The sequence below is a fragment of the Equus przewalskii genome, chromosome 15 (assembly GCF_037783145.1).
Source record: "Equus przewalskii isolate Varuska chromosome 15, EquPr2, whole genome shotgun sequence".
NCBI classification, from domain to species: Eukaryota; Metazoa; Chordata; class Mammalia; order Perissodactyla; family Equidae; genus Equus; species Equus przewalskii.
In genome coordinates this window covers 39,887,008-39,897,022 of record NC_091845.1, presented here as the reverse complement: position 1 = coordinate 39,897,022, position 10,015 = coordinate 39,887,008, and the positions used below count along the sequence as shown (strand labels likewise).

Here is a 10,015-nt window from a genome sequence, read left to right as displayed (position 1 = left end):
GCTTCTCAACGACAGTCCTTGGGCCCCCCAGTCCTTCCAAAGGACCAGGGACTGCCAGAGGGTGATTGCATAGGACCCACAGCGAGGGGCTTCCCACTTGAGCCCCGAGTTCCCAGACTGGGGCCTCTACCAGGGCAAAGGCTGGGTCTGCAGTTCTCATGGACTCCCACACCCAGCTCTTGGGACAGACTGGCTAGAAGCATCCCCCATGTGGCTAAGTGGAAACATCTGGCCTCAGCTCCCTGCAGGCATCAAAGACTTCCGGCCTCCGTGCTGCAGCCCCCACGTTTGCCCCTGGCTGAGGACACATCAGCCTGTGGGAAGGCGGAAGGATCCAGGGGATGCAGAACTGGGGGGTGAAGTCCCTGTTCCCCAACCCACTGCCCAGCGTACTTCATGCCAATGCCAAGAGAGGGACAACACAGTTCTCAACACAGGACTTTATTGGTGGTAATCTGCAGCACAGGTTTGAAGAACTGAGGTGATGTGTTTGCGGTGGGGGACCAGGAACCCTGGCCCGGCCCTCTTGCCTGCATAGGCTTCCTGCCTAGAAGCGCAGCCAGAACATGCCACTACGGATCCGGTTGTAGTCTGGGAGCTGCTCAATGGGGCCTGGGGGGATAGATAGGGCGGGGCGTCAGGGTGGGGTACTTGGCCTGTACAGGGACACCTGGCTGTGCGCCACACCTGATTCAGAGCTGCCCAGAGCAGCACAAGACAGGCTTTGAGTGGAAAGAGGGGAGAGAACATTCCCTCAGGGGTGCTGAGCCTGTCCCTTCATGTTCTGGCCTTTGGAGCCCCACCCGACACGCGGAGGTGTCCGTTACCTGTCGGGTATAGGGTATTGATGGAGGCACCTTGGCAGGGAGTCAGGGAGCTGCTAGGACAGGTTTTCTGAGCAACAACTCCCTGGCAGCCAGGCTATTGGGCAGAGCCTCTTGGGGGCCTCAACTTGCTGCTCCCAGTGTAGGGAGGGGGATAGGGGAGCAAAGGCAGAAGGGGAGGCCAACGGAATGGCCTAAGGAGGACAAAAAGCAGGCCTTCTAGGCCACTCACCAAATCCAGCCACTGCTGGACACTGGTCATATAAGTACTTGGAGCAGACCTCACGTACCACACTGGCATCCACTTCCTGCAGGGTGAAGCAGAAGGCACATTGACTCACAGGCACCTGGGGACCACTTCAGCCAGTCAACATGATCCAGCCAACCAAAATCTTCCACATGTACCATGAAGCTGCCCCTTCCCCCAAAAGGGGAAAGGCAGCAGGGCTCTCCCTGCTACAGACTTCCATGGGCCCCACCCATCCCCACAGCCATGAGTCCCTGTGCCCTGCCCTCCAATTATGCCACCTCTGCTGGTGACGTTGCCTAGGACACCAGGGATGCCTCTAGGAGCTGTCTGCGCTCCATCAGGCCTCAACTCTCCATCCTCTAGGAGCCTGCCATATCAAGACTCCAGAACGTCTCCCAGGGCCCGTGTTACCGCAATCCGGCTTTCCCACTCAGCCAGGGGGATGCGGCGGCCATAGGTCAGGAGACTACGTCCAATGTCCTCACACACAGGAGTGGTGCCTGCAAGGGTAGGGGAAGCTTACAGATTCATCCAGTCTAGTCCTGGACCACAGGTACACACCAAACCTCCAACTTCCAGCTTCAGGCTAACGCCTGGACCTTGGTCTGACCCCAGATCACAACCCTCACTTCTAAACCTATTGCTGTAGCAATGGGCTGTTGACCTGGCCCACCCATACCTGTATGTGAAACTCCAAACTCCAAGCCCCTGCAGGTGGGGTGGTGGGGTATGGCATGACCTTCAAAGTTTTCCTTTCCAATCTCAGTTAGGAACGGTGTCCACAATGGGACTGTCACTGCCAGGATGCACTCCACCCTTCCCCACAGGGCTGCAGGACTCACCATCCAGATGAGATACCAGGGCATTTCTGAGGATGTTTTTGCCCCGGACCACCTCACTCTCCGTAGCACTGGTGCACAGGCGCATCCTAAAGCAGGGGGTGGTATTCATTCTGAGAGAGAGTGCTGTCTCTTAGCCTCCCACTATCCTGCTCAAAGGCCCCCACGCCCCTGGTAGTACTGGGCTGGCACTCACCACTGGCCTTGCAGGAAGAACATCATGTCATCAATGCTCATGCGGTCGCAGACAAAGTGTGCACCCAGCAACCCAGTCTCTGCGTAACAGATGCTGAAGGTCTGGAAACTCTGGCACAGCTTGTTAGCCACTGCGACTGAAGCCAGTGGGCTAGACAGGTGCTGCCAGAGGCAAGGGTCGTCAGCACCCACCCTCCTGTCTATGGCCCACACTCTGAACACCACAGTACAGGAGACCACAGCCCCAGCACCCTCTCTTCCTTGAAGCCAAAGTTCCATGCCTGGCCCTGGTACTCACCGTGCCACCACCATAAGTGCAGTCATAGTGGCCAATGATGGCATTGGCCACTTGGAGGGCCACATTGTCCGGGTTGGCCCAGCCAGGCCCCTCCACCGCAATAGCCACATGAGCCAAAGGCAAGGCATCATCACGATGGCGGATCTGAAAAAGTACATGGTGAGGCTGAGGGACAGATAGACTGCCCAGGTGACCAGAAAAGGTGCCAGGTGTGGGTGGAGTGTGTGCATGCATGTGTGCTTGTGAGGCCCCCTTCCCACCTCCTGAGGCATCTCTGGAGCCATGAGGATAACCACGCATGCAAGGGTCCTCCCAGAGGCCCTGGCTGAGAGTAGTAGCCCTGCCCACCAGGTGGCCTACCTCGCTGCCAGTAAAGCGGCAAGGAGCGAGAGTGGGCACAGCGTCCTCTGTGTATGTCCCAGAGATGCTGCTGAAGTGCTTCTGGGCGAGGTCTAGCAATTGCCGGTGCTCCACCCCTGCCGAGACAGACAGCAGTGTCACTGGCCAGCCAGGGTCCCAGGCACAGGGTAGAGGGAATCACACACAGCCAGGGAACCCACGTCCTATCTCAGTGGGAGATGGCAGAAAGAAGACATGACATCAGGACAGGGTGAGGGAAGAGGATCCTCAGTGAAGACTCTGCCTCATGGACAGGGCAGGCACCTCAGGGTGGAACAGCTCCCAGCGCCTCACCCACAGGAAAGCAGCAGCATGCTGAATCCAAAAATGGGTTCCCATGTGATGCAGTCTCACCTGCATCAAGGATGGGCACAAGGCCACCTGCCCTGCCTTGTCCCTCTAGCCCTTCCTCAAGCAGATCCTGGATGTTGCTCCTGTGGGGGTGGCAAGTGAGAGGGCATAAAGAGGTCCTACTGCAGAGCTGTGACTAGTTCTGGGATCCCCTGAGAGCTGGGGACATTTACAAGTAATATGAATTCATGCCCTCAGGACCCGTTAGACTTCACCTCCTGGCCTCTCCGAGAGGAAGCCTCTACTGCCTTAGCACCTAGACTGGTGGGTGCTGTGACAATGGGCAGCCTTTCCCAGAGTGTCAGCCTGCCAGGTGCTTCAGTCTTTTATTCTTTCCTTCCATGAGCTCAGACTCTCTTGAACTCACCCAAGTCTAACGTGTCAGTAGCTCAAACTGCTCTTCTTCCCCAGGTTCAATGGCCTCAAAGCCACCTATCATGCTCTTCCTATCAGTCCAGTTAACTCACCCAGGTGCCAAGACCATAAGCCGGGGAAGCATCCTTGACCCTGCTCCCGTCCCCTACCCATCATGTCCAGACCTCCGTCAAGTTCCCATCTATAAAACCATGTTGAGTACATCCACTTCTCTCTCCTCCTCCTGCCATGTCCCACCAGGTACTTGCCACAGCCCTGCCCTGGTCTGCCTGCCTCTGTTCTGGTCCCCGCATGGCAGCAGAGCAAGCCTTAAAAGACACATCAGGCCATGACACTGCCCTTCCCCTCTACTCAGATCCCCCACTATCCCCCTAACTAATTCTCACAATTCTTTAGGCCTCTGTTCAAACAACATGTGCTTCAAAAGCATCCCCCTAACCTCCAACCGAGTCCCCCATTAAAATCCCCCTACCACAGTGTGGCTTCCTTTCAAGACACTGCCTAGTCTGTCATCAAATGTACATCGTCACACATCCAATGTCTGGTTTGCCCACTGGCAAAGCCACAAGGAACAAGCTTAGGGGCTTGCAGGTTCCACCAGCCTGCAAACTGGGTCTCCTAGGAACAGGTGGGGCTGAAAAAGCCCTGAGGCCTGGAGGGGCCAGCAGCCCAACTGAGGCCTATACTAAAGAGGAGGAGTAGCAGCCCGCGTGGCCAGTCACAGTGGTAGCAGCAGGGTAGAATCTACCCCACCTCAGAGAGGAGAGTGGTCACTCTCCTCAAGGACAGGGTGGGAACACGTCTCCAGAAGTGTAAGATCCCCTATGGTCAGACCCAGGAGATCTGGACCCTAATAACCAAGGCTGGTGCCCACCTACCCATTACCACAGGGCCTCAGTGAGCCCATCACTCACCTCCGGCTGCTGCCAGTACCATGCGAGGGGCCTTGTAATGCCGGCTGAGGTACTCAGTCAGGTCTGCACGAGACAGCTTCCTGTCAAGACACATGGCCAATGGGTCAATACCTCTCCCAAACCAGTAATTTGGGTCACACAAAACAGGGCTGAGGAGACAGACAGGAGAGACAGAAGAAACATGGCTTCCCTGAAAAGCAAGCCCTAGCACACCACTCAGTCTCTTCCCCATCTGTGCCACCCACTCCTCCGGGGCCCAGAAGGCAGTCCTCACCTGGCCCCACCTCACATCTGACCTCAGGACAGGCTCATAGTCCTCTCTGAGGAGAGTGCAAACTGACACTCTGGGGCTCTCCAGGGGCAGCATCAGAGCTGGTCCCACCAGAGGACAAGAAGCCACACTGATGGGATACCTAGACGCTTCCTCCCTTAGGGTATCATGACATGCATGGAAATGTAGCCTGAAATTTGAGTGAAGACCAGAGAGGCATTTAAAGACTCACAGGGACAACACAGCAACAGAGAAAACATCTCCAGTTCTGTGAATTAGGAAAATAGTACAGATATTCAGCCAACTATAAACAAATGTGTGTGGATGTGGCCCGGCCAGCCCAGAACGGGGGAACAAATTCTACCACAGGCCCAGCCAACTCTCACCTGACATTCTCACTGGGCCCCTCCACAGCCTGGGCTAGAGGTGTGCCCTGGAATGCCGTGGCATGCAGGTAGTCAAAGACCACGTCTCGCATGGACGCATCATTCTCCTGCAGCTCCTGCAGGATCACATCACGCTCCTTCTCAATCTGTGAGTCTTCCAGGCTGCAGTTCTGCACAATGTCGGCCAGGAGCTCCACAGCTGGATACAAGAAGGACAGGTCTGGGCACCAGGTGGGCCAGAGGAGACCAATAACAGCACAAAAGCCACAGGCCTGGCAGCCCTGGTTGCCCTGCTGCAAGGCGATATTCTAAGGGTAACCCCATTCTTTGGCCAGGCCAGGGGCTCGTGGGTGCCTGTTCTCTGCATCCCTGGAGTCCTATCCCTCTGCCCCTGCCCCTCCTCCAGGCATTACCCTTTGGCAGGTCCTTAGATAGCGCCTTGATGTAGTAAGCCGTGTGCTCCCGGGTGCTATAGGCATTAAGATGGGCCCCCATGCTCTCCACCTCCTTCTCCAAGGCATTACCAGGCCGATTCTTTGTTCCCTGAAACCAGACATCAACAGGACCAATCAGGAGCTGCATGGGAGCCCAGGACCCCCATCCTCACAGGCTAAAGTCCCAGTAAGACTGGTTCATAAGTACCTCCCTCAGCAAAGACTCTGGGGATATAGGGCCCAGAGTCTATGCTCACCAAGAGCTAAGCAGACCATGAACTGATAGAGGCCACAGCATCATTAACCAATAGAATGGAGACAGCCAAGGGCCAGGAAAGAAGGGCATGGCCAAAGCAAGTATTACCTGAAATCCAGAGCTCCTACAACAGCCAGATCTTACCAGCATTCCCCCCTCACCGTATCTGAAGTCAGGTAAGCTCACACCTGTGTTCCGGTGATGCTACAACTACCCACTTTCCCCACACACCATTCACACAACTCTATGTGTGTCCTACTGACTTCTGCGGGACTCAGCCCTATTCCTGTGTGTGTGTGGGTGGCAGTGACGCTGTCCACTGGCACATATACATGCATGTCAAGATCTATACACATGTGATGCTGCAGCTGGCTAGGCTGCCTGTTCCTGTTCCACACCCCAACCCATCCCATATCTCCTCCTCCATTTCTTTCATTCACTTAAAAAACTCAAGTCTCTACTCCATACCAATATGTGCTGGCTGACGGCCTACAGTGGTGATGACTGCCCCTACCCTCAAGAAATCTCAGTAGTCACTTCTACAAATAAGAGACGCCCAGGTATTCCACCAGAGCAGAGTGTTTCACAAGAACGTATGCCCACCCAAGTCTGTTGGTTTCTTACAATGCACGTGTATATCTATGTGTATTCCACAATTTCATATCGACACACACACACAACACAGGCCTGCCCTCTCTAGTGAATACTGGAGCTCCTGTGGCTCCCCAGGTTTTTTGGCTCTGGGGGCCTTGTGCAGGGTCTCACCAGATAGGTACTCACTCAGGAGAGGCTAAGCCCACGTGGCTCCTTCCAGAAAAGTCAGCCACGATCATGCCCCAGCTGAAGCCTATAATTGAGGAGGCTGACTTTTCTGATCTGCATCTTTAGGAGGGACAACAGGCAGCTCTAAGCCCAGGGGAGATGCAGGACTTCAGGAGTCTCACCTTGAAAGCCAGATGCTCCACAAAGTAGCCTGCCCCGTTGTTCTTCTCAGTCTCGTAACGGCTGCCAACGTCAATCCACACCCCTACCTGGACAAGAAGCCACCGACAAAGGTAACAAACAAACCACCCCAGCCTCCACTCACACTCCACCCTGGGTGCCTCAGCACAAGCCTCACGCACGGGGGCTCGTGGTCCCAGGGTTGGGGAGAGCTGTCTTGGCAGGGCCCCTGTGCTTGGAAGTGCAGCCGGTGCCCCGGGCTGCATCACCTCTCCTTCCTGCTCTATTTCCTGACTGGTTATCAAGGACTCCCTGGGAAGTTTCTAACTGTACATGTTCACTTGGTCCCATCACCATAGGAAGTTCTTAAATTGAGTCTCGCTTTTCAGTTGATTTTTTGTTTTTTTCTAGGCAAGCAACAGATCATTTGCAAACAACTTAGGAAGAATTCCTCCTTTGTAAAAATTATACCCTGCTTTTGTTCTGGTGATTTTAACCTCCCATCATGAAGGAAGCAGGCTATTGGTTTAGATACTGACCATTTTATCCTATTAAGGTAGTAGCCTTCATTCACACTTAAAAAAAAGGGTTTTTTTAATTTTTTTTTTTTTTTTGAGGAAGATTAGCCCTGAACTAACAACCACCACCAATCCTCCTCTTTTTGCTGAGGAAGACTGACCTGAACTAACATCCATGCCCAACTTCCCCTACTTTATATGTGGGATGCCTGCCACAGCATGGCTTGCCAAGCAGTACATAGGTCCACACCCGGGATCTGAATTGGTGGACCCCAGGCTGCTGAAGCAGAAGGTGGGAACTTAACTGCTAAGCCACCAGGCCAGACCCCCAAAAAAGTTTTTAATCAGACCTGGACACCCAACACTGCCAAGTGTCTCCCTGGCACACAATGAGAAAATCTTGTAATATTCTTAATACCCTTCCGGTGTGCCGTGAAACACACAGCACACCACTCACTTGACATAGTCACATGGATCTAGTCTTTTAATTCACTATTTGTTCACAGCTGACTTAAAATTTTCACATCTACTTTCCTAAGAGATGTTGATATACATACCATATGTCATAAATTCTTACATAAACATCTATTTGACATCTAACATCTTGGAAAGCCATATGCATTTTATAATCCATGGTATCCTTTTTTTTCTTTCTCTCCAAAGCCCCCCAGTACACAGTTGTATATTTTAGTTGTGGGTCCTTCTAGTTGTGGCATGTGGGACGCTGCCTCAGTGTGGCTTGATCAGCGGTGTCATGTCTGCGCCCAGGATCCAAACCGGTGAAACCCTGGGCTGCTCAAGTGGAGCCCATGAACTTAACCACTCGGCCATGGGGCCGGCCCCTCCATGGTATCCTTTGATTCTAACTGACAGCATTCTTTCTCTGGCACTGGCCCACAGTGATGCTCCTTACAATCTAGAGCATCTTAAGTGTCCATGAAATACAGCAATCTCTACCAAGCCTTCTTAATAGGCTCTGGGTCAGTTTATACAGGTGCCGTGTAAAAACAAAGTTGCCCATCACCTCACAGGATGTTATTTGTTCCTGGAAAACTGAAAGCCTTTACCAATAAAACCACTTAGCCATGGAGTTTGGGATGCGAAGAAGGAGGAGAATTACTTCTTGAGAATCTTCTCACCTATTCATATATCTAGCCAAGATTTCCAACCTTGAGGCAATTTCTAGGATTTTTTTTTTATTTTTGCAAGCTCATCTATTTCACTGGAATCTTCAAGTCTATTTCTTGCCCAATGCATTCCTGGTCTAGCTAGCAGATTATAACTTTGAGCTGTGAGGCCAGCAGTCACCTAATGTCTCTCAACCCCATTTTCCTCATTGTAAAACGAAGACAGGATCACTTCTCTCATATGGGCCGCTTAAGAAAAAGCTGGCAAAGAACTTGGCCTCCTGCCTTAGAGGCATCATATGCTAAACTAGTGTTGGCTACGGTAAGGACTGCCCCCAAGAAATCAGGGCGTAGCTAGGGTCGGAACTGGGGTAGGACGGTCAATCCAGCGGTGAGTGAGCAGGAGTCTGACTTAAACCAGAGGACTCGAGCCCAAGGTCACACCTCGACCTGAGAAAAGACGCCTGGCCCAATATGGAGGCGCCCTCCCCACAGCGGCCCCCACTCACCGTACAGGTAGGCTGGGAGGACTGCTCCGAAGCCACTCGCAATCCGTTGTCCAGCAGGCTGACCTGCGTCTCTGGCACGCTCTGGAGGGCCTGGGCGAAGGTGGCGGTGCCCCGCAAGGCAGGCGACCTCAGCAGGGCGGGCTGCTAGAAAGCGGCAGCCGGAACTGAGGACTGGGTTGGGGGATCGTCCCTCAACTCCAAAGCCCGCAGCAGGACCCCCGTTCCCGACCCCCGGCCAGCCGCGAGACTCCCATGCCCGCCCTGAGCCATGACCTTCCCACGGCCCTGACCCCCCCGACCTCTTCAATCTCGACCAGCTGCGGCTAACAGCTCGCTCCCTGTCCGCGTCCCGAAGCCCCGCGCTCCGTAGCCCTGCCCTCTCGCTGCCATCTCACCGAGCGGCAGGTGTGCAGCAGCACTCGCGTCCCGCAGCAGGCCGCCCAGCAAACCGCGGAAGCCGCCATCTTCAAGCTCCAGTCGGCGCTGGGCAGCGCCACGCATGCGTAGAGTAGACACGGTGGCGCCCGAGGCGCAGGCGCAGTACCGCAGACTTGGCTCTCGCCCGCCCCCTGGCGGGGATCGAGGATATTCACTCGCGGCTGCTTACTGGTTCTGTCAGCGCGTCCGCCCTTACCTACGCTCATCTGTCCACCTGGCTATTCATCGTCCTACGCGAGTCCGTCCGTGGTCCGTCTTCCCGTTTCACCCTTGGGAGGCAGAGTTCGCCATGTTTCTCACGAACTGCAGGCGCCCCTAATCCACCGCGTGCTCGAGGTGGCCTCGTGCCCGCGGATCACAGCCCTGGGGCAAAAGCACCTGCGTGGAATCCTGAGCCTGCGAGGCAGCTGCTGAAAGTCACAATTTTCTCTTAAAAAAAGAAGTAAATTCAGACGGTTGACATGGAAGGAATTTAACAATATATTGCTGAGAAAAATGGAATTGCTTAGAGACCAATTTGTGAAAAGGATTCCTTGTTGGGAAAACAAAACACACACACAAACACACACACAAAACAAAACGACGTACCTCTTCCAATATACTACATATAAAAAAATCCGGAGGAACTCACTCTAAACTTTCAGCCAGGTGACTTCCGGAAAATGGATTCAAGGGAAGGGAGAGGAAGC

At 54.0% G+C, this 10,015-nt stretch overlaps 1 protein-coding gene across 2 annotated transcripts; it reads right to left on the bottom strand.

Moving 5' to 3' along the window:
- Nucleotides 1-425: 425 nt before the first annotated feature.
- UQCRC1 (ubiquinol-cytochrome c reductase core protein 1) lies at nt 426-9,447 on the bottom strand. 2 transcript variants are annotated; one of them, XM_008527888.2, is made up of 13 exons: nt 9,284-9,447; nt 8,889-9,029; nt 6,737-6,823; nt 5,516-5,645; nt 5,103-5,301; nt 4,446-4,525; nt 2,767-2,882; nt 2,407-2,550; nt 2,110-2,270; nt 1,917-2,002; nt 1,486-1,574; nt 1,057-1,132; nt 426-612 (listed from the first exon to the last, which is right to left on the bottom strand). In XM_008527888.2, the coding sequence occupies exons 1-13, from the start codon at nt 9,350-9,352 to the stop codon at nt 548-550; spliced, it is 1,443 nt and encodes a 480-aa protein (XP_008526110.2). In that variant the 5' UTR covers nt 9,353-9,447; the 3' UTR covers nt 426-547. The 2 variants fall into 2 exon arrangements, with proteins under 2 accessions (XP_008526110.2, XP_008526109.2); XM_008527887.2 differs by having other exon boundaries at nt 8,889-9,032; nt 9,284-9,443.
- Between the last annotated feature and the right edge of the window lie 568 nt (nt 9,448-10,015).